This window comes from Oncorhynchus kisutch, linkage group LG27 (genome assembly GCF_002021735.2).
Source record: "Oncorhynchus kisutch isolate 150728-3 linkage group LG27, Okis_V2, whole genome shotgun sequence".
NCBI classification, from domain to species: Eukaryota; Metazoa; Chordata; class Actinopteri; order Salmoniformes; family Salmonidae; genus Oncorhynchus; species Oncorhynchus kisutch.
The window spans coordinates 41,643,010-41,668,059 of record NC_034200.2 but is presented as its reverse complement, the minus strand read 5'-3'; the positions used below and the strand labels follow the sequence as shown (position 1 = coordinate 41,668,059).

Here is a 25,050-nt window from a genome sequence, read left to right as displayed (position 1 = left end):
CTATAGAGGGGAAAAGACCAGGGTCAGTTAGTTACACTATCGAGGGGAAAAGGACCAGGGTCAGTTAGTTACACTATAGAGGGGGGAAAGGACCAGGGTCCGTTACACTATATAGGGGGAAAGGACCAGGGTCAGTTACACTATAGAGGGGAAAAGGACCAGGGTCAGTTACACTATAGAGGGGAAAAGGACCAGGGTCAGTTACACTATATAGGGGGAAAGGACCAGGGTCAGTTAGTTACACTATAGAGGGGGAAACGGACCAGGGTCAGTTAGTTACACTATATAGGGGAAAAGGACCAGGGTCAGTTACACTATATAGGGGGAAAGGACCAGGGTCAGTTACACTATAGAGGGGAAAAGGACCAGGGTCAGTTACACTATAGAGGGGAAAAGGACCAGGGTCAGTTACACTATAGAGGGGAAAAGGACCAGGGTCAGTTACACTATAGAGGGGAAAAGGACCAGGGTCAGTTACACTATAGAGGGGAAAAGGACCAGGGTCAGTTACACTATAGAGGGGAAACGGACCAGGGTCAGTTAGTTACACTATATAGGGGAAAAGGACCAGGGTCAGTTACACTATAGAGGGGAAAAGGACCAGGGTCAGTTACACTATAGAGGGGAAATGGACCAGGGTCAGTTAGTTACACTATAGAGGGGAAAAGGACCAGGGTCAGTTACACTATAGAGGGGAAAGGACCAGGGTCAGGTAGTTACACTATAGAGGGGAACAGGACCAGGGTCAGTTACACTATAGAGGGGAAAAGGACCAGGGTCAGTTACACTATAGAGGGGAAAAGGACCAGGGTCAGTTACACTATAGAGGGAAAAGGACCAGGGTCAGTTAGTTACACTATAGAGGGGAAAGGACCAGGGTCAGTTACACTATAGAGGGGAAAAGGACCAGGGTCAGTTACACTATAGAGGGGAAAAGGACCAGGGTCAGTTACACTATAGAGGGGAAAAGGACCAGGGTCAGTTACACAATAGAGGGGAAAAGGACCAGGGTCAGTAACACTATAGAGGGGAAAAGGACCAGGGTCAGTTACACTATAGAGGGGAAAAGGACCAGGGTCAGTTAGTTACACTATATAGGGGAAAAGGACCAGGGTCAGTTAGTTACACTATATAGGGGGAAAGGACCAGGGTCAGTTACACTATAGAGGGGAAAAGGACCAGGGTCAGTTAGTTACACTATATAGGGGGAAAGGACCAGGGTCAGTTAGTTACACTATATAGGGGGAAAGGACCAGGGTCAGTTACACTATAGAGGGGAAAAGGACCAGGGTCAGTTAGTTACACTATATAGGGGGAAAGGACCAGGGTCAGATAGTTACACTATAGAGGGGAAAAGGACCAGGGTCAGTTAGTTACACTATAGAGGGGAAAAGGACCAGGGTCAGTAACACTATAGAGGGGAAAAGGACCAGGATCAGTTAGTTACACTATAGAGGGGAAAAGGACCAGGGTCAGTTAGTTACACTATAGAGGGGAAAAGGACCAGGGTCAGTTAGACTGTTAGTCTTCAGTTGTAGTGATATAGTTGTTAGTCTTCAGATCTAGTGATATAGATGTTTGTCTTCAGTTGTAGTGATATAGTTGTTAGTCTTCAGTTGTAGTGATATAGATGTTGTTGTTAGTCTTCAGTTGTAGTGATATAGTTGTTGTTGTTTGTGTGTAGGTCATCCTCTCTCTGATCCTGGTCATAGAGGGGAAAAGGACCAGGGTCAGTTAGTTACACTATATAGGGGGAAAGGACCAGGGTCAGTTACACTATAGAGGGGTAAAGGACCAGGGTCAGTTAGTTACACTATAGAGGGGATAAGGACCAGGGTCAGTTAGTTACACTATAGAGGGGAAAAGGACCAGGGTCAGTTAGTTACACTATAGAGGGGAAAAGGACCAGGGTCAGTTAGTTACACTATAGAGGGGAAAAGGACCAGGGTCAGTTAGTTACACTATAGAGGGGAAAAGGACCAGGGTCAGTTAGTTACACTATAGAGGGGAAAAGGCTTTTACACTATAGAGGGGAAAAGGACCAGGGTCAGTTAGTTACACTATAGAGGGGAAAAGGACCAGGGTCAGTTAGTTACACTATATAGGGGGAAAGGACCAGGGTCAGTTAGACTGTTAGTCTTCAGTTGTAGTGATATAGTTGTTAGTCTTCAGATCTAGTGATATAGATGTTGTTGTTAGTCTTCAGTTGTAGTGATATAGTTGTTGTTGTTTGTGTGTAGGTCATCCTCTCTCTGATCCTGGTCATATCTGTGGACTAGTCGACCCAGGTCAGCAGTCCTACTGGCAGAGCTCCCTGTGCTCCAAGAAACATGGCTACGTCTGTCAGAAAGACCCACCTACATCCCCCGTTCCCCCAGGTAGGTCTGTCAGAAAGACCCACCTACATCCCCCGTTCCCCCAGGTAGGTCTGTCAGAAAGACCCACCTGCATCCCCCGTTCCCCCAGGTAGGTCTGTCAGAAAGACCCACCTACATCCCCCGTTCCCCCAGGTAGGTCTGTCAGAAAGACCCACCTACATCCCCCGTTCCCCCAGGTAGGTCTGTCAGAAAGACCCACCTGCATCCCCCGTTCCCCCAGGTAGGTCTGTCAGAAAGACCCACCTACATCCCCCTTTCACCCAGGTAGGTCTGTCAGAAAGACCGACCTACATCCCCCTTTCACCCAGGTAGGTCTGTCAGAAAGACCTCCCTAAAAGCCCCTGTTCCCCCAGGTAGATCTGTCAGAAAAACCCACCTACATCCCCCTTTCACCCAGGTAGGTCTGTCAGAAAGACCCACCTACATCCCCCTTTCACCCAGGTAGATCTGTCAGAAAGACCTCCCTAAAAGCCCCTGTTCCCCCAGGTAGGTCTGTCAGAAAAACCCACCTACATCCCCCTTTCACCCAGGTAGGTCTGTCAGAAAGACCTCCCTAAAAGCCCCTGTTCCCCCAGGTAGGTCTGTCAGAAAGACCCACCTACATCCTCCTTTCACCCAGGTAGGTCTGTCAGAAAGACCTCCCTAAAAGCCCCTATTCCCCCAGGTAGGTCTGTCAGAAAGACCCACCTACATCCCCCGTTCACCCAGGTAGGTCTGTCAGAAAGACCTCCCTAAAAGCCCCTGTTCCCCCAGGTAGGTCGGTCAGAAAGACCCTCCTACATCCCCCGTTCCCCCAGGTAGGTCTGTCAGAAAGACCCACCTACATCCCCCGTTCACCCAGGTAGGTCTGTCAGAAAGACCCACCTACACCCCCCGTTCACCCAGGTAGATCTGTCAGAAAGACCCACATACACCCACCGTTCACCCAGGTAGGTCTGTCAGAAAGACCGCCCTATAACCCTTGTTCACCCAGGTAGATCTGTCAGAAAGGCCCACCTACACCCCCTTTTCACCCAGGTAGGTCTGTCAGAAAGACCGCCCTATAACCCCTGTTCACCCAGGTAGATCTGTCAGAAAGACCTCCCTAAAAGCTCCGTTCACCCAGATCCAACACTCTGTTCTACTCTGCTCAATTTAATCCAGTCCAGTCCATTTTAGTCCAGTCTAGTCTAGTCCATTTCAATCTTGAAAAGTTTGTTCAGTCCAGTCTAGTCCAGTTCATTTCAGTCCAGTCTAGTCTAGTCCATTTCAATCTTGAACAGTTTGTTCAGTCTAGTCCAGTTCATTTCAGTCTAGTCCAGATAATTTCAGTCCAGTCCAGTCCAGTCTAGTCCAGTCCAGTCTAGTCCAGTCTCATCCAGTCCAGTCTAGTCCAAATAATTTCAGTCCAGTCTAGTCTAGTCCAGTTCATTTCAGTCCAGTCTCATCCAGTCCAGTCTAGTCCAGTCTCATCCAGTCCAGTCTAGTCTAGTCCAGTCTAGTCCAGATAATTTCAGTCCAGTCTAGTCCAGTCCAGGCCAGTCTAGTCCAGTCTACTCCAGTCTAGTCCAGTCCAGATAATTTCAGTCTTATCCAGTCCAGTCTAGTCCAGTCTACTCCAGTTCATTTCAGTCAAGTCTAGTCCAGTCTAGTCCAGTCCAGTCTAGTCCAGTCTAGTCCAGTCCAGTCTAGTCCAGTCTACTCCAGTTCATTTCAGTCCAGTCTAGTCCAGTCTAGTCCAGTCCAGTCTAGTCCAGTCTACTCCAGTTCATTTCAGTCCAGTCTAGTCTAGTCTACTCCAGTTCATTTCAGTCCAGTCTAGTCCAGTCCAGTCTAGTCCAGTCTACTCCAGTTCATTTCAGTCCAGTCTAGTTCATTTCAGTCCAGTCTAGTCCAGTCCAGTCTAGTCCAGTCTACTCCAGTTCATTTCAGTCCAGTCTAGTTCATTTCAGTCCAGTCTAGTCCAGTCCAGTCTAGTCCAGTCTACTCCAGTTCATTTCAGTCCAGTCTAGTTCATTTCAGTCTAGTCCAGTCCAGTCTAGTCCATTTCATTTTTGTATTATATTGTTTATTATGGGGGTGTATTTCTTGTGTTCTACAATGTGTTTCCCTGGATTTGTGATCCACAGAAGTGACAGGTTACTGCTCCAGTCCGTGGATTCCCTACGCTGCCAGGTGCTACCTCCTCCAGCGTACCAAGAAGACCTGGACAGAGGCTCAGACGGAATGTCGGAAGGACGGAGGCGACCTTGCCAGCATCCACAACATTGAGCAGCACAGCTTTGTGATGTCACAGCTGGGATATGGTCAGTGAAACACAGATACGCTCACACGTTAGACAGTCAGTGAAAAGGCTAACTCCAATTCTCCCCTTTCCCTCCTCTCCTCCTCCCCTCCTCTCATCCTCTCCTCCTTTCCTCTGTCCCAGTGGCCGCTGATGAGCTGTGGATCGGGATGAATGATGTCAAGATGCCACTACTGTTTGAGTGGAGCGACCAATCCCCTGTCACCTTCACCAGGTGGGAGGAAGCCATGCCAATGGAGGGCAACTGTGTCCTGGTCGGAGGAGAGGTATGGTACCATCATCCCCCCTCCACACTGCCCTAACCCTTACACCCCCTAACCCTTACACCCCCTAACCTTAACACCCCCTAACACCCTCTAACCCTTACACCCCCTAACCTTAACACCCCCTAACACCCCCTAACCTTAACACCCCCTAACCCTTACACCCTCTAACCCTAACACCCCCTAACCCTAACACCCCCTAACACCCCCTAACCCTAACACCCTCTAACCCTAACACCCTCTAACCCTTACACTCCCTAACCCTAACACCCCCTAACCCTAACACCCCCTAACCCTAACACCCCCTAACCATAGCCCTAACCCTAACACCCCCTAACTTTGGCCCTAACCCTAACACCCCCTAACCCTAACACCCGTAACTTTGGCCCTAACCCTAACACCCCCTACTGTGACTGTATCTGTCTTGCAGCAGGGCAGGTGGGCTACCCAGGTGTGTAACAACCAGCGTGGCTTCATCTGTATGAAGAAATCTACCTCCCAACCCTCAGGGGACCCGGTGGACACAAACCCAGGCTGCAAATCGGTGAGTGGACAGCCAGGGAGAGCAGAGGTCAGCTAGGGAGAGCAGAGGTCAGCCAGGGAGAGCAGAGATCAGCCAGGGAGAGCAGAGTTCAGCCAGGGAGAGCAGAGTTCAGCCAGGGAGAGCAGAGGTCAGCCAGGGAGAGCAGAGGTCAGCCAGGGAGAGCAGAGGTCAGCCAAGGAGAGCAGAAGTCAGCGCTATAGAGCAGAGGTCAGCGCTATAGAGCAGAGGTCAGCGCTATAGAGCAGAGGTCAGCCAGAGAGAGCAGAGGTCAGCCAGGGAGAGGTCAGCCCTATAGAGCAGAGGTCAGCGCTATAGAGCAGAGGTCAGCGCTATAGAGCAGAGGTCAGCCAGGGAGAGCAGAGGTCAACCAGAGAGAGCAGAGGTCAACCAGGGAGAGCAGAGCTCATGCTCTATAGCGCTGATGTTCTCAGGAACAGCCACATATGGCTCTCCCCACCGGAGAGTTCTCTAAATGTGCAAGATTTAGTCAGCTAGCTAGTTGTGTAGTCCCTGGGCAGGTAGATAATCAACATTTACATCAAAAATCTAATCAAATCAAATGTAATTTGTCACGTGCGCTGAATACAACAGGATTTCTGGTATAATGGTGTTGATGTGATACATGACCAGCCTTACACCAAGACCAGCTCAACAGCCTAACAGCTGTTTCTGACCCTGTTTGCCTCTCTGAAGCATTGGACCAGGCACGGCTCCTTCTGCTACTTTGTGGGACCAGAGATCAAGACCTTTGATGAGGCCAAAGAGACATGCAAGGGCTCACAGTCATATCTGGCAGATGTTTCTAGCAGGTAAGAACGAAACCGGGATATACTTCTCTATATCAAAAATATGGGTAGATAATACATTGTCTAATGATAATGAGTTCAGGGTGGACCAAGTTCCATTATAATGTATATCTTATTTGGTCCACTGTTATGTCATTACAGTTTTTGCTCTCTACTGAAAGTGCTCCATCTTGAACCCTTGGCTGCTGACGCCATTTTAGGGCATTGTATTAACAGTGGACTAAAGGACCAAATGCTAAAATAGAGTTTTTGAGTAAAATATACTTTTAACCATAATGTTTCAATATTGTTATAATGATAATGTATCCATTGTGGATAATGATCCATGATAATGTGTCATGATAATGTTCCTGTCACGACTTCCGCCGAGGTCGGTCCCTCTCCTTGTTCGGGTGGCGTTCGGCGGTCGACGTCACCGGTCTTCTAGCCATCACTGATCCATTTTTCTTTTTCCATTTGTTTTGTCTTTGTTTTCTACACACCTGGTTTTCATTGTGAATGTATTTAACCCTTTGTTTCCGCCATGTTTGTTGTGCGTGATTATTTTTATGTTCAGTTAGGTTTACTCGAGCGTATTATTTACTGTTGGATATTGGTCAAGTGTATTTGTTTATCTTGTGCCTTTATATTTTTGAGTAAAGTACTCATTTTGTTCTCCTGCTCCTGACTTCACCAGCTCCACCTTCTGACAGTTCTCACTATGGTTAATGTCTCATAATAATGTGTCCAGGGTGGATAATGTCAAAATGATAATGTCTCACAATAATGTGCCCAGGGTGGATAATGTCAGGATGATAATGTTTTCATAATAATGTGCCCAGGGCAGATAATGTCAGAATGATAATGTTTTCATAATATTGTGTCCAGGGTGGATAATGTCAGAATGATAATGTATTCATAATAATGTGTCCAGGTTGGATAATGTCAGAATGATAATTTCTCATAATAAGGTGTCCAGGGTGGATAATGTCAGAATGATAATGTTTTCATAATAATGTGTCCAGGGTGGATAATGTCAGAATGATAATGTTTTCATAATAAGTTGCCCAGGGTGGATAATGTCAGAATGATAATGTTTTCATAATAATGTGTCCAAGGTGGATAATGTCAGAATGATAATGTTTTCATAATAATGTGCCCAAGGCGGATAATGTCAGAATGATAATGTTTTCATAATAATGTGTCCAGGGTGGATAATGTTAGAATGATAATGTATCACAACAATGTGTCCAGGGTGGATAATGTCAGAATGATAATGTATCACAATAATGTGCCCAGGGTGGATAATGCCATAATGATGATGTTTTCACAATAATGTGTCCAAGTTGGATAATGGTATAATGATAATGTCTCGTAATAATGTGTCCAGGGGGATAATGTTATAATTCAAATGTTTTAATTAATAATTTGTCCAGGGCGGATAATGTTACAATGATAATGTTTTCATAATAATGTGTCCATGGTAGATACTGTTATAATGATAATGTTTTCATAATAATGTGTCCAGGTTGGATAATGTTATAATTCTAATGTTTTAATTAATAATGTGTCCAGGGCGGAGAATGTTATAATGATAATGTTTCATAATAATGTGTCCAGGGTAGATAATGTTATAATGATAATGTTTTCATAATAATGTGCCCAGGTTGGATAATGCTTTCCTGATCAGCCTGGTTGGGTCCAGGCCAGAGCAACACTTCTGGATCGGACTCTCCAACCAGAACCACATCGACTTCTTCAACTGGACGAACAGCAACAGGGTCAGGTACACCCACTGGAACGCACAGATGCCAGGTAAAGGACAACCTCAGAGATGTATAATAATACTATATATTGTAGTGACAGATGCCAGGTAAAGGACAACGATGGAGATATATAATAATACTATATATTGTAGTGACAGATGCCACGTAAAGGACAACGATGGAGATATATAATAATACTATATATTGTAGTGACAGATGCCACGTAAAGGACAACGATGGAGATATATAATAATACTATATATTGTAGTGACAGATGCCACGTAAAGGACAACGATGGAGATATATAATAATACTATATATTGTAGTGACAGATGCCAGGAGTCTCACTACAGTTCTATAGTAGGAGTCTGACTACAGTTCTATAGTAGGAGTCTCACTACAGTTCTATAGTAGGAGTCTGACTACAGTTCTATAGTAGGAGTCTCACTACAGTTCTATAGTAGGAGTCTCATACTACAGTTCTATAGTAGGAGTCTCACTACAGTTCTATAGTAGGAGTCTCACTACAGTTCTATAGTAGGAGTCTCACTACAGTTCTATAGTAGGAGTCTCACTACAGTTCTATAATAGGAGTCTCACTACAGTTCTATAGTAGGAGTCTCACTACAGTTCTATAGTAGGAGTCTCACTACAGTTCTATAGTAGGAGTCTGACTACAGTTCTATAGTAGGAGTCTGACTACAGTTCTATAGTAGGAGTCTGACTACAGTTCTATAGTAGGAGTCTCACTACAGTTCTATAGTAGGAGTCTGACTACAGTTCTATAGTAGGAGTCTGACTACAGTTCTATAGTAGGAGTCTCATACTACAGTTCTATATTACTGAATATCATTGAACATGGTAATAGGTGCTCTTAGCTGTGAACCTGAATGTTGCTCTGTATTTGTGTTCTCTCTTTGCGTCAACTTTGACCTCAGGCAGTCGACAGGGTTGTGTGGCCATGACAACAGGGACTCTAGCTGGATTATGGGATGTGCTGAGCTGCACCAATCAGGAGAAGTATATCTGTAAACACCTGGCAGAAGGAGCGGGGCCAACACCAGAACCAATCACACCTGTCCCTCCCAGGTGCCATGAGGGCTGGTTTCCTGTGGGGTCTCGGAACTACTGCTTCAAGGTAGAGATAACTTATAATGAAACTATAATGTATTATGAGTGTAGTAACAACCTCTAGAGGTGTTAAAACCTCTTAAGGATTAGCCCCCTTTTTTCTATTTTCTCCTACAATGACATACCCAAGTCTAACTTCCTGTTGCTCAGGCCCTGAAGCAAGGACAGATCATGATCCAGAGACTGTCTGTAATATAAGGATCTCTTCCTAACGGCAACGGATCATGATCCAGAGACAGTCTGTAATATAAGGATCTCTTCCTAACGGCAACGGATCATGATCCAGAGACAGTCTGTGTCTTAAATGATAGTCTTTTCCCTGTGTAGTGTCCATAGGGCTCTGGTCTAAAGTAGTGCACTACCCATAGGGCTCTGGTCTAAAGTAGTGCACTACCCATAGCGCTCTGGTCTGCACTGAATAGGTTGTTTGTCTGGTCCAGTTCTTTTCAGGGCCTCGCAAAGATGAGAAGACCTGGTTTGAGGCTCGGGACTTCTGCAGGGTGATTGGAGGAGACCTACTCAGCATCCACAGTTCTACGGACCTCCAGTCTATGCATCATGTGTAAGTTCTTCAACCTCACTCAGATATTCCAACTCACACCTTTATCGGTAGCAACGGCTCCAGCCCCCAATAATCTCTGACAGGTCTTATTCTAGGATCCAAAGAGTCAACATATACAGGTTTAATTACATGTTTGTTTCCTATAAAGGTTTAGTAACATGTTTGTTTCCTATAAAGGTTTAGCAACATGTTTGTTTCCTATAAAGGTTTAATAACATGTTTGTTTCCTATAAAGGTTTAGCAACATGTTTGTTTCCTATAAAGGTTTAATAACATGTTTGTTGCCTATAAAGGTTTAGCAACATGTTTGTTTCCTATAAAGGTTTAGCAACATGTTTGTTTCCTATAAAGGTTTAATAACATGTTTGTTTCCTATAAAGGTTTAATAACATGTTTGTTTCAGTATGTGACAGTTCTATGTCCACCTTCTTCCAGGTTTCTCAAACCTTGTCCACTAGGCCCCCGACATACCAACAATGTAATACTGCTAACTCACACTGACAGAAGTTGTATTCCCTGCCATGGTGATAATATAATATTGTTCTGGATACCGTAGCCATGGTGATAATATAGAATTGTTCCGGATACCGTAGCCATGGTGATAATATAATATTGTTCTGGATACCGTAGCCATGGTGATAATATAGTGTTGTTCTGGATACCGTAGCCACGGTGATAATATAGTATTGTTCTGGATACCGTAGCCACGGTGATAATATAGTATTGTTCTGGATACCGTAGCCATGGTGATAATATAGTGTTGTTCTGGATACCGTAGCCACGGTGATAATATAGTATTGTTCCGGATACCGTAGCCATGGTGATAATATAATATTGTTCTGGATACCATAGCCATGGTGATAATATAGTGTTCTTCTGGATACCGTAGCCACGGTGATAATATAGTATTGTTCTGGATACCGTAGCCTTGGTGATAATATAGTAATGTTTTGGATACTGTAGCCATGGTGATAATATAGTAATGTTTTGGATACCGTAGCCATGGTGATAATATAGTAATATTTTGGAGACCGTAGAAAAGGTAATAATATAGTAATGTTTTGGATACCGTAGCCATGGTGATAATATAGTATTGTTCTGGAAACCGTAACCATGGTGATCATATAGTATTGTTTTGGATACTGTAGCCAAATCAAATTTATTATAAAGCCCTTCTTACATCAGCAAGGAGTCATCATGTCAGGTAGTCCTGAGGCATGGTCCTAGAGCTCAGGTCCTCCGAGAGAGAGAAAGAAAGAGAGAATTAGAGAGAGCATACATAAATTCACACATGACACCGGATAAGACAGGAGAAGTACTCCAGATATAACAAATTGACCCTAGCCCCCCGACACATAAACTACTGCAGTATAAATACTGGAGGCTGAGACAGGAGGGGTCAGGAGACACTGTGGCCCCATCCGATGATACCCCCGGACAGGACCAAACAGGAAGGATATAACCCCACCCACTTTGCCAAAGCACAGCCCCCACACTACTAGAGAGATATCTTCAACCACCAGCTTACCATCCTGAGACAAGGCCGAGTATAGCTCACAAAGATCTCCGCCACGGCACAACCCAGACAGGAAGATCACATCAGTGACTCAACCCACTCAAGTGACGCACCTCTCCTAGGGATGGTATGAAAGAGCCCTGGTAAGCCAGTGACTCAGCCCCTGTAATAGGGTTAGAGGCAGAGAATCCCAGTGGAAAGAGGGGAACCGGCCAGGCAGAGACAGCAAGGGCGGTTCGTTGCTCCAGAGCCTTTCCGTTCACCTTCACACTCCTGGGCCAGACTACACTCAATCATATGACCCACTGAAGAGATTAGTCTGCGTCTCTTACATGGGTAGGCAGACCATTCCATAAAAATGGAGCTCTATAGGAGAAAGCCCTGCCTCCAGCTGTTTGCTGGATAATATGTGATAATGCAGTATTGTTCTGGATACCGTAACCATGGTGATAATATAGTATTGTATACATTAGCCATGGTGGGACTTCCTGGATCGGTCTGAGTGCTCAGGATCCCAACGCTGGCTACGCCTGGACTGATGGGTCACCAGTGAGTTATGTTCACATAATAATACAAATACTACTACTAATTATAATACTAATAGTAATACCACTACTAATACTACTACTACTAGTGATACTACTACTACTACAACTAATAGTAATACTACTACTACTACAACTACTGCTACTAATAGTAATACTACTACTACTACTAATTATAATACTAATAGTAATACCACTACTAATACTACTACTACTAGTAATACTACTACTACTACTACTAATAGTAATACTACTACTACTACAACTACTGCTACTACTACTAATTATAATACTAATAGTAATACCACTACTAATACTACTACTACTAGTAATAATACTACTACTACTACTAATAGTAATACTACTACTAATAGTTATACTACTACTACCACCACTAATAGTAATGCTACTACTACTACTAATAGTAATACTGCTACTAATAGTAATACTGCTACTAATAGTAATACTACTACTACTAATAGTAATACTGCTACTAATAGTAACACTGCTACTAATAGTAATACTGCTACTAATAGTAATACTACTACTACTACTACTAATAGTAATACTGCTACTAATAGTAATACTACTCGTACTACTAATAGTAATACTGCTACTAATAGTAACACTGCTACTAATAGTAATACTGCTACTAATAGTAATACTACTACTACTGCTATTAACAGTAATACTGCTACTAATAGTAATACTGCTACTACTAATAGTAATACTGCTACTAATAGTAATACTACTACTACTACTAATAGTAATACTGCTACTAATAGTAATACTACTACTGCTATTAACAGTAATACTGCTACTAATCGTAATACTACTAGCACTACTACTACTGCTAATTATAAATATGTGTTGCTGGTGTTGTTCCTGAACACTTCCAACTGAGCTGCCTCCCATGTTGGCTGATGTTTTTCCTCAAGGAATATTCATGATTGTCTGTACAAGGTTTGAAGTATTGTTGATCAGAAGTCTACCTCATGGGAAAGTTTCTCTTACAAATGTGTTTGTCCTCAGCTGTCCTTCCAACACTGGATGGAGGGGGAACCCAACAACTACAACGGCGTGGAGTCCTGTGCTGAGATGAGGAACTCTTACTGGGATGAAGAGGGATCCTGGAACGATGTAAACTGTGAGGGCTACAATGACTGGCTGTGTGAGATCCCTAAAGGTAATGTACTGTATGGCTATAATAACTGGCTGTGTGAGATCCCTAAAGGTAATGTACTGTATGGCTACAATAACTGGCTGTGTGAGATCCCTAAAGGTAATGTACTGTATGGCTACAATAACTGGCTGTGTGAGATCCCTAAAGGTAATGTACTGTATGGCTATAATAACTGGCTGTGTGAGATCCCTAAAGGTAATGTACTGTATGGCTATAATAACTGGCTGTGTGAGATCCCTAAAGGTAATGTACTGTATGGCTACAATAACTGGCTGTGTAAGATCCCTAAAGGTAATGTACTGTATGGCTATAATAACTGGCTTTGTGAGATCCCTAAAGGTAATGTACTGTATGGCTATAATAACTGGCTGTGTGAGATCCCTAAAGGTAATGTACTGTATGGCTACAATAACTGGCTGTGTGAGATCCCTAAAGGTAATGTACTGTATGGCTACAATAACTGGCTGTGTGAGATCCCTAAAGGTAATGTACTGTATGGCTATAATAACTGGCTGTGTGAGATCCCTAAAGGTAATGTACTGTATGGCTACAATAACTGGCTGTGTGAGATCCCTAAAGGTAATGTACTGTATGGCTACAATAACTGGCTGTGTGAGATCCCTAAAGGTAATGTACTGTATGGCTACAATAACTGGCTGTGTGAGATCCCTAAAGGTAATGTACTGTATGGCTACAATAACTGGCTGTGTGAGATCCCTAAAGGTAATGTACTGTATGGCTACAATAACTGGCTGTGTGAGATCCCTAAAGGTAATGTACTGTATGGCTACAATAACTGGCTGTGTGAGATCCCTAAAGGTAATGTACTGTATGGCTACAATAACTGGCTGTGTGAGATCCCTAAAGGTAATGTACTGTATGGCTACAATAACTGGCTGTGTGAGATCCCTAAAGGTAATGTACTGTATGGCTAAAATAACTGGCTGTGTGAGATCCCTAAAGGTAATGTACTGTATGGCTACAATAACTGGCTGTGTGAGATCCCTAAAGGTAATGTACTGTATGGCTACAATAACTGGCTATGTGAGATCCCTAAAGGTAATGTACTGTATGTCTCTGTAATGAGTCTCTCAAAATGAATAAAGAAAACATTTAATTGAAAAAGAAAAAGAAAATCTAAAAATAACAAATAATTAAAGAGCATCAATAAAATAACAGTAGCGAGGCTATATGGGGCTACCGAGTGGCGCAGCGGTCTAAGGCACTGCATCTCAGTTGCCATACCAGGCGTTGATGCAACCAGTCTGGATGCTCTTGGTGGTGCATCTGTAGAACTTTCTGAGGATCTGAGGATCCACCTTTTCAGCCTACTGAGGGGAATAGCCATTGTCGTGCCCTCTTCATGACTGTCTTGGTGTGTTTGGACCATGATAGTTTGTTGGTGATGTGGACACCAAGGAACTTGAAGCTCTCAACCTGCTCCACTACAGTCCTGTCGATGAGAATTGGGGCGTGCTTGGCCCTCCTTTTCCTGTAGTCCACGATCATCTCCTTTGTCTTGATCACATTGAGGGAGAGGTTGTTGTCCTGGCACCACACTGCGAGGTCTCTGACCTCCTCCCTTTAGGTTGTCTCATCGTTGTCGGTGATCAGGACTACCACTGTTGTGTCATCAGCAAACTTAATGATGGTGTTGGAGTCGTGCCTGGCCATGCAGTCGCGGGTGAACAGGGAGTACAGGAGGGGACTGAGCACGCACCCCTCAGAGGCCCCTGTGTTGAGGATCAACGTGGCAGATGTGTTGTTACCTACCATTTCCACCTGGGGCCCATCAGGAAGTCCAGGAGCCAGTTGCAGAGGGAGGTGTTTAGTCCCAGGGTCCTTAGCTTAGTGATGAGCTTTGAGGGCACTATGGTGTTGAATGCTGAGTTGTAGTCAATGAACAGCATTCTCACGTAGGTGTTCATTTTATCCAGGTGGGAAAGGGCAGTGTGGAGTGAAATAGAGATTGCGTCATCTGTGGATCTGTTTGGGCGGTATGCAAATTGGAGTGGGTCTAGGGTGTCTGGGATAATGGTGTTGTGAGCCATGACCAGCCTTTCAAAGCACTTCATGGTTATAGATGTGAGTGCTGCGGGTCTGTCGTCATTTAGGCAGGTTACCTTGGTGTTCTTGGGCACAGGCACTATGGTAATCTGCTTGAAACATGTTTCATGTTTCATCCTGGTAATCCGTCCGGCCCTGCGGCCTTGTGAATGTTGAGCTATTTAAAGGTCGTTCTCACATCGGCTATGGAGAGCATGATCACACAGCCGTCCAGAACAGCTGGTGCTCTCATGCATGCTTCAGTGTTGCTTGCCTCAAAGCATGCATAGAAGTAAGTTAGCTCGTCTGGTAGGCTCACTGTGCAGCTCGCGGCTGTGCTTCCCTTTGTAGTCCATAATAGTTTGCAAGCCCTGCCACATCCGACGAGCATCGGATGTGGTAGAAATGAGGTAAAACTGATTTGTTTACCTGCATTAAAGTCTCTGGCCACTAGGTGCGCCGCCCATGAGGTTGTGGTCAAAAGTGCAACACTATTAAAGGAAGACATTCAGGATGTAGCGCCTCTGTCTGTGGGACGGAAGTATTTTAGTCGACCTCACGTGCATGATTAGTAACCTTACTGGGACCAGAAGGCTTTAGCTTGGTGAGCTAACACAGTCTTCTCTCTCCTCTTGTATTCTACATTCTCCTCCTCTTTTCTCTGTGACATTACAGGAGTGACCCCACTACCTCCTCCCAACAACACCATCCCTGGTAAGTCCCCTTGACAGTACCTATCCCATAGCTCCCAGGACTCACTGGAAAATATTGGCAAGTGTTGATGAGTTGTCTATCACTCTTAAATTAATGAATAAATGAATGAGCTCACCACATTAAAAGTATAAATATTTTGAGGATGCATTGCGGTATGCTAGTGTGAACTTTGGAACGCAGTCCAAAAGCCCTCTGAAAAGTCCCCTCTCGAGACCGAGCGGACAAGTTCCCTCTAGAGACCGAGCGGACAAGTCCCCTCTAGAGACCGAGCGGACAAGTCCCCTCGAGACACCTAGCGGACAAGTCCCCTCGAGACACCTAGCGGACAAGTCCCCACTAGAGACCGAGCGGACAAGACCCCTCTAGAGACAGAGCAGACAAGTCCCCTCTAGAGACCGAGCAGAGAGAGGACTAATCTGCTTGGTCTCTAGCGAGGACTAATCTGCTTGGTCTCTAGAGAGGACTAATCTTCTTGGTCTCTAGCGAGGACTAATCTGCTTGGTCTCTATCGAGGACTAATCTACTTGGTCTCTAGAGAGGACTAATCTGCTTGGTCTCTAGAGAGGACTAATCTGCTTGGTCTCCAGAGGGGATTTAATTGCACATAACTTATATTATTTTCTAACCCTGTCTAGAGTATAATGTGACAGAGGATGGCTGGCTGGAGTATGGAGGCTCTCAATATTACTTTAATACTGAGAGGCTGGCCATGGAGAATGCCAGACACTACTGTCAGCAGAGGCATGGGGACCTTGTTGTTATCAACGGACTAACAGAAAATACATTTCTGTGGAAAAAGGTAAACACCTATAGTTTCGCTATAGTCCTGCCTTCAAACACATTGGCAGAGCTATATACACAAAAAATACTTTAAAGTACTACTTAAGTCGTTTTTTGGGGTATCTGTTCTTTACATTTATATTTTTTGACAACTTTTACTTTTCCTTCACTACATTCCTAAAAGAAATTATATACTTTTTACTCCACACATTTTCCCTCAAACCCAAAAGTAATGTTTTGAATGCTTAGCAGGACAGGAAAATGGTCCAATTCACGCACTAATCAAGAGAACATCCCTGGTAATCCTCTGCCTCTGATCTGGCGGACTCACGGCCTCACGGAACGCAAAGGCTTCATTTGTAAATGATGTGTTGGAGTGTGCCCCTGGCTATCCGTAAATAGAAAAGATTTGCTTAATATAAGGATTTTGACATTTACTTTTGATACTTAAGTGTTTTTAAAAAGATACTTTTAGACTTTTACTCAAGGAGTATTTTACTGGGTGACTTTCATTTTATATTAAGGTATCTTTACTTTTACTCAATTATGACAATTGGGTCATTTTTCCACCACTGAAATACACTGAATCAACAAAACATTAAGAACACCTTTCTAATATGGAGTTGCACCTCCTTTTGCCCTCAGTTGGTCAGGGCTCTACAAGGTGTTGAAACAGACGCTGGCCAATGTGGACTCCAAGACAGCTGGTCCCTAATGCTAATGGCTCTTTTTTTCAGATCAATAAAGAGCATCTTGGAAACCATTACATCGGGCTAACAGTTGATCTTGATCGCTCTTTCGGGTGAGTATAAAATGAGTAAAAGAAGATGATCAAACAGAGAAAAATAAAACGTTTTTTATATCACTTCTAAACTAGTGGTGTCAAACTGCTGTTCTATTGCGGCATTCATGACCTTTTAGAAACTCTGAAATACGAGCTTCCTTTCTGGGAGAAATCGGTTTGAAAGGACCTTTTTCTTGATACTACCCATCCCGCATGCGGGAGCGTAACGTAGTCTCAAACGAATTAGCATAACGCAGCGGACATAAATCTTCCTAGAAAATCTTCCTATTCATGAAAATCACAAATGAAATATATTGAGACACAGCTTAGCCTTTTGTTAATCACACTGTCATCTCAGATTTAAAAAATATGCATTACAGCCAACGACAAGCATTTGTGTAAGTTTATCATGGCATAATGCTATGGCTAGTGTCTAAAAACTGCATTGCTGGTGTTAGGGTTGCGTAAATTCAAATCTGGTATCAGGATAAATATTACAATGAGTCACAGATTTTATACTATGTATTTTTTAGTAGCTAAGTAATAAATGGCAAATGCAACTTTCGTATATACGGGCTCACTGTAATACCACTCAGGGCAGAACAGAGAACTGACCAGATGTATGTGAACAGTATTCTTTATACTGTGATAGACAGTTCCAACCCGTCTGTTGGCCTATCACAGTAGAGACTGGGCGTGGTTTAAACTTGCTCAGCCTATTGCAGGTGCTCAGGCGTGTCCCCGCCTCTTGGCGCTTCTGTTGATAGATGTAAATGTTGCTTGTGAAGAACATCCAGGCTCTCATGCTCGATACCGTTATCTCGCACCTGGCTCCTGTTATCTAACAAAAGACCGCTTGTTCTCGCAACACCCCGCTCTGAATGTGCCCCCCCAACTCATTGAACAGTTCCTGTCTTCATGCTTCTCTGTATTTTTCCATCATGAGAAAGTCCCATGGCCCTGATACTTTTAACAATGTTTCAAGTCAGCTATGTTGCATAACACATACATACATCCACACAAGCCAACAGCAGATAATATTCAATCATATATATGGTAATGGCTATAATGTAAAACACAGAATCCAACACTAGGCTCTGCTAGCATCAGGCAACATTTTCACAAAAATATGAAAAGCAATCAAAATTAAATAATTTACCTTTGAAGAACTTCGGATGTTTTCACTCAGGAGACTCCCAGTCAGATAGCAAATGTTCCTTTTTCCCAAAATATTATTTTTGTAGGCGAAATAGCTCCCGTTTGTTCGTCAGGTTTGGCTGAGAAATCGACCGGAAAATGCAGTCACTACAACACCAAACTTTTTTCCAAATTAGCTCCATAATATCGACAGAAACATGGCAAACGTTGTTTAGAATCAATCCTCAAGGTGTTTTTAACATATCTATTCGATAATATATCCGTCGAGACAATTGGTTTCTCATAAGAAGCGATTGGAAAAATGTCTACCTCAGTACTTTACGCAAGATTTTCTGCGGGAGACATCATGTGACCACTTGCTAAATGTGGTCCCTTACGTCTATTCTTCAACATAAGTGTGTGAAAAGACGTCACACTGCTCTAGTCACCTTGGGGAATACGTAGAAAACGTGAGCTCATTCGTAGCTCATTCACAGCCATATAAGGAGTCATTGGCATGAGGCGGTTTTTAAAAAATGTGGCACTTCCTGATTGGATTTTTATCTGGGTTTTGCCTGTAATATCAGTTCTGTTGCACTCACAGACAATATCTTTGCAGTTTTGGAAACGTCAGAGTGTTTTCTATCCAAAGCTGTCAATTATATGCATAGTCGAGCATCTTTTCGTGACAAAATATCTTGTTTAAAACGGGAACGTTTTTTTATCCCAAAATTAAAATACTGCCCCCTAGTTAGAAAAGGTTTTAACACTATAATTTGGATGAGAGCGTGTTGTCTGCGCTTTTTGTTCATGGTTGACGTAGCTACTTAGACATTAGCCAGTTGGCGTTCTCAACCTGTTCAAAGCATGTGAATGCACACCTCACTGCTCCGTGTTTAGAAGTTGTATTTCCGAACATTCCGGCATGACATGAACAAAGCATATTTTCTGTGTATTGTCCGTGTTCTTTATGTGTTCTATGTCTTGTGTGTTGCTGAGTTCTTGTGTTCTGAGTTCCATGTTTCGTGTGAGTATAACTGACTTATCAGTAATACACACAGTTCGTTCAGAAAGGATTCATACCCCTTGATTTATTCCACATTCTGTTGTTACAGCCTGAATTCAAAATGGGTTAAATAGTATTTTTTCTCTCACAAATCAACACACAATACCCCATAATGACAAAGTACAAACTTGTTTTTAGAAATGTTTACACATTTATTGAAAATGAAATACAGACATATCTAATTTACATAAGTATGCCCATCTCTGAGTGAATACATGTTAGAATCACCCTTGGCAGCGATTACAGCTGTGAGTCTTTCTGGGTGAGTCTCTAAGAGCTTTCCACACCTGGATTCTGCAACATTTGCCCATTTAACGGATGTGAAATGGCTAGCTAGTTAGCGGTGTTCACGCGCTAAATAGCGTTTCAATCGGTGACGTCACTTGCTCTGAGACCTTGAAGTAGTAGTTCCCCTTTTGTGGAGCGATGGGTAACGATGATTCGTGGGTGACTGTTGTCTGTGTGCAGAGGGTCCCTGGTTCGCGCCCGGGTATGGGCGAGGGGACGGTCTAAAGTTATACTGTTACACCCATTATCCTTTAAAACATTATTCAAGCTCTATCAAATTGGTTGTTGATCATTGCAAGACAACCATTTTCAGCTCTTGCCATAGATTTTCAGGTAGATTTAAGTCCAAACTTTAATATCGGCCACTCAGGAACATTCGCTGTCTTCTTGGTAAGCAACTCCAGTGTAGATTTGGCCTTGTGTTTTAGGTTATTGTTCTGCTGAAAGGTGAATTCATCTCCTAGTGTCAGGTGGAAAGCAGACTGAACCAGGTTGTCCTCTAGGATTTTGCTTGTGCTACGCTCCATTCCATTTAATTTTATCCTGAAAACCTCCCCAATCCTTAACGATGACAAGCATACCCATAACATGATGCAGCCACCACTATGATTGAAAATATGAAGAGTGGTACTCAGTAATGTGTTGTATTGGATTTTCCCCAAACATAACACTTTGTATTCAGGACAAAAAGTTAAATGCTTTGCCATTTTCTTTTGCCAAATTACTTTAGTGCCTTGTTGCCTTATTTTCTGTTCAGTACAGGCTTCCTTCTTTTCACTCTATCATTCAGGTTAGTATTGTGATTGTTGATCCATCCTAAGTTTTCTCCTATCACAGCCATTACACTAGTTTAATGTCACCCATGACCTCATGGTGAACTCCCTGAGTGGTTTCCTTCCCCTCCAGCATCTTAATTACGGACGCCTGCATCTTTGTAGTGACTGGGTGTACACCATCCAAAGTGTAATTAATAACTTCACCATGCTCAAAGGGATATTCTATATCTTATGTTTTGTGTTCTGAGTTCTCATGTTCTTGTGTTCTGAGTTCTTGAATCCTTGTGTTCTTAGTTATTGTGTCCTGTGTTCTGAGGTCTTGAATCCTTGTGTTCTGAGTTATTGTGTCCTGTGTTCTGTCCAGGTGGATGGACGGTTCCCCAGTAGTATTCCAGAGATGGGACAACAACCAGCCGGACTTCAAGAACAACGATGAGAACTGTGTTGTCATGTCCAGCTCCATGGGTGAGCTAAAGATGAGGCCCAAATATTTTCCTCTCTTATAAGAACTTCCATTGAGTTATTTTCATTCTGAATCTTGGGGCTGGTTACCACATAACTCAATGGCATGATTAGGTCTACTATAACTGTGTGTCTGAGTGTTCAGATTTCTGGCTTGACTATAACCGTGTCTTCAGGTTTCTGGCATGACTATAACTGTGTCTCCAGGTTTCTGGCATGACTATAACTGTGTCTTCAGGTTTCTGGCATGACTATAACTATGTGTCTGTGTCTTCAGGTTTCTGGCATGACTATAACTGTGTGTCTGTGTCTTCAGGTTTCTGGCATGACTATAACTATGTGTCTGTGTCTTCAGGTTTCTAGCATGACTATAACTGTGTCTCCAGGTTTCTGGCATGACTATAACTGTGTCTTCAGGTTTCTGGCATGACTATAATTACGTGTCTGTGTCTTCAGGTTTCTGGCATGACTATAACTATGTGTCTGTGTCTCCAGGTTTCTGGCATGACTATAACTGTGGCACTGAAATGAGGTCCATCTGTGAGAGGAGTGGTTCCCCCCCAGTGAACAGCACCGTGCCCCCTACTGCCCCCCCTACAGGAGGCTGCCCCCCGGAATGGGTCCGCTACCAGTCTAAGGTCAGTAAGAGGAGAGAATGGATCCTAAGGTCAGAGATCAAAGGTTACACAGGAAGAGTGTTAAAATAATGATTATGTAATCATAATATGTTGAATGTCTTTCACATGAAAACAGACGATACAGTTTTTCAACAGGCTTTGAGAATGGAAGTCTAACTCAAAGTGTTTGCCTATAATCAATCAACTTGAATCAACTTGATTTATTGCTTATTGATTTGATTATAGTGCTACAAATTGATTGGATACCGGGTGCCTTGTACCTGGCTCGAGGCCAGATCGTACTGCCAATCCATGGGAGCTAACCTGGCGTCCATCGCCAGTAGGCGGGAGCAAGGTGAGATTATTTTAACCTGTAAATGACCCCTCGTCTGTGGCGGTCTAAGACCCTCCCTCTGGAGTACATGTAAGACCATAGCTCTTTCTCCTACCTATCACCTCTATTGATCCTAAAACATACAACATACTTTAAAAGCAAATCAGTGGTGGAAGAAGTACCCTATTTTTATACGTGAGTAAAAGTAAAGATGGTTAATAGAAAATGACTCAAGTAAAATTCAAAGTCACCCAGTAAAATAATACCTGAGTAAAAGTCTAAAAGTATTTGTTTTTTAAAATATACTTAAGTATCAAAAGTAAAAGTATAAATCATTTAAAATTACTAATTAATTAATTAATTATTAACAAGACGGCACGATTTTCCAGTTTTTTTAATTAAATGATACCCAGGGGCACGCTCCAACACTCAAACATAATTTACAAACTCAACAGAGAGACAGTAGGGATGACCAGGGACGTTCTCTTGATAAGAGTGTGAATTGACCATTTTCCTGAATGTAACAAGTACTTTAGAGTGTCAGGAAAAATGTATGGAGTAAAAAGTTATTTTCTTTAGGAATGTAGTGAAGGAAAAGGAAAAGTATAAATAGTAAAGTACAGATACCCATAAACTACTTAAGTACTTAAAATACTTTACACCACTGCAAAATATATATATATACTGAATGAACGGGCATCTTCTCTTAGACAGGCAGGTATTTAACACCCACAGACAACGCCACTGACCCTAAACTGATCAGCTGATCAACTGACATTTTACAGACAGTCATGCACATAAACATCCCATGGATTCTACTATTAGTGTCACTCATTCATATCTTTATGTACATATTCTTTATCCCCTTACACTTGTGTGTATAAGACAATAGTTTTGGAATTGTTAGTTAGATTACTTGTTGGTTATTACTGCATTGTCGGAACTAGAAGCACAAGCATTTCGCTACACTCGCATTAACATCTGCTAACCATGTGTACGTGACAAATAAAATTTGTTCATCATTTGTTTCATCCTGTTCTATCCTGACCAACACTCTCTCCTGTGGGTTGTAGCAATAGAGATAGAGGGCTCTGGATGGATTGAGGGGTTCCACCATTTTAAAGTAGTCAACTGGGTGGGGATTTCTATGGGTTTAGAGAAATCAGCCAATGATTGGAGCATTGTTTTCATCAAATTTGGTTACCTATGGTTTGTCAATGAATAAGAAAATGTACCACTTTAAAATGGAGATAACCCTTCATTGCGCTGCCCATAGAGACAGAGGACTCATCATGGATATAACCCATTTTATCTTTGACATTGCCATTGTTATTAGACATTGCCATCATCCACCATTTTTAAGTAGTCAACTGGGTGGGGAGTCCTATGGGTTGCAGCCTCAATGGAGCCGCCCATGCTGTCACAGATGCTATAATGGAACAGATATAAGGATGAGTCCTCTATCTATCTCTATGGAGCTACCCATGCTGTCACAGATGCTATAATGGAACAGATATAAGGATGAGTCCTCTATCTATCTCTCTGGAGCTACCCATGCTGTCACAGACTCTATAATGACACAGATATAAAGATGAGTCATCTATCTATCTCTATGGTTGCAGTGTTTCTGACGACCCAGATGACTTCTGGTGTTACTGACCTGTGGATTGGACTGAGTAACTTAAACCGGGACGCATTTGTCTGGACCGATGGCCAGGCAGTCAAATACTTAAACTTGGATTTCACGAAGGTACGCATGTACACATATTTACCTCAGCAATCAGGGCCGAGGGTTGTTTTCCATGGCCAATATACCACAGCTGGTCGTAGACATGACGGCCAAGCAGACATTTAAACATAAACAAAACATAAGACATCATCAATGTTCCCGCCTAAACTGCAGAGAAGCACGAGATTGACCTTCACTCACCTTTCTCTAGTTTTCCCTTTCAGTTAACAATGTTAAGCTCTACTGTGGGAATTGGGATCGAATCAACACAATGTTAGACCATTTTTATGTAACATACCGACACAAAACTAACTGTGCAAGACTTAGTATGCAAACTAACTGTGTAAGACTTAGTATGCAAACTAACTGTGCAAGACTTAGTGTGCAAACTAACTGTGCAAGACTTAGTATGCAAACTAACTGTGCAAGACTTAGTATGCAAACTAACTGTGCAAGACTTAGTATGCAAACTAACTGTGCAAGAGACTTTCTTGTAGGCAGAGCACATTGGAGTAGGATTCTATCGACAGGCAGGACTCAGTCTGTACTCTACACAGACCGGTGCCCGATTACCAATCAGAGCTGCAGTAGGCCTATATGCAAATAGCCATTGCCATATATGGATCTGTGCCGTTCACTGTGTTCAGGCTACAGTACGAGCGGTCGGGAGTAGATGATCTTGTTCTGAGATCAAAGTGAGAGCTACATGTAGCCACCTCTGGATGTTTTGCTAGTTAGCTAGTTATTCGCCCAGTTATAGTTACTTTCTAGTCAACAATTTTAAGAAGTATCTCTCTATGCTTTCCACCTGGCTACCCCGGCCAACAGCTCAGCCCTAAAGCAAATTGCCCCCCCCCCGCTTCTCCTTCATCCAGACTGCTGATGTTCTGAAAGAGCTGCAAAATTTGGACCCCTACAGATCAGCTGGGTTGGAAAATCTGGACCCTGAATCTTCCTCAAATTATCCGTCGCCATTTTTGCAACCCCTATTACTGTCTGTTCAACAATTTTCAATTCCAATGATAAACAATCAATAGCTTTGACCAGTCCCCGTGGGTTTAATAATAATTAGACTCAGCTTATGCAAAAGGCTAGTAAAGTTTATTCACGAGAACGTTCTGAAGTCCACAATACAAACCCAGTCTTTATAACACACACGCAAACAAGTTCAAATGATAGAACATCTATTTCCATGTTAAATTATATGGGATGCATTTTCTCCATAGTTTTTAATGGTAGGCAACTCTGGTAGGCCGACATTATGATCAAATAGCCACAGTTGCCTATTTGTCCACTGTTAAAACTGTAACTTAAAGCAGGTACAGCCTCAGTGTTCACAGTAAAACTGTACAGCCTCAGT

The 25,050-nt window shown here is 42.9% G+C and overlaps 1 protein-coding gene across 2 annotated transcripts in view; it reads left to right on the top strand.

Moving 5' to 3' along the window:
* Positions 1-25,050, top strand: part of LOC109884865 (macrophage mannose receptor 1-like) — a 58,658-nt gene that overhangs the window by 10,900 nt on the left and 22,708 nt on the right. For both annotated transcript variants that reach the window (XM_031806946.1, XM_031806945.1), the window contains exons 6-22: positions 2,241-2,378; positions 4,487-4,663; positions 4,786-4,928; positions 5,356-5,469; positions 6,163-6,278; positions 7,921-8,069; positions 8,959-9,158; positions 9,592-9,713; positions 11,703-11,778; positions 12,807-12,960; positions 15,679-15,717; positions 16,353-16,516; positions 17,235-17,299; positions 20,913-21,013; positions 21,506-21,648; positions 21,874-21,982; positions 23,584-23,711. In XM_031806946.1, coding sequence (XP_031662806.1) covers positions 2,241-2,378; positions 4,487-4,663; positions 4,786-4,928; positions 5,356-5,469; positions 6,163-6,278; positions 7,921-8,069; positions 8,959-9,158; positions 9,592-9,713; positions 11,703-11,778; positions 12,807-12,960; positions 15,679-15,717; positions 16,353-16,516; positions 17,235-17,299; positions 20,913-21,013; positions 21,506-21,648; positions 21,874-21,982; positions 23,584-23,711 — 2,138 coding nt within the window. The remainder of the gene's footprint in view (positions 1-2,240; positions 2,379-4,486; positions 4,664-4,785; positions 4,929-5,355; positions 5,470-6,162; positions 6,279-7,920; positions 8,070-8,958; positions 9,159-9,591; positions 9,714-11,702; positions 11,779-12,806; positions 12,961-15,678; positions 15,718-16,352; positions 16,517-17,234; positions 17,300-20,912; positions 21,014-21,505; positions 21,649-21,873; positions 21,983-23,583; positions 23,712-25,050) is intronic.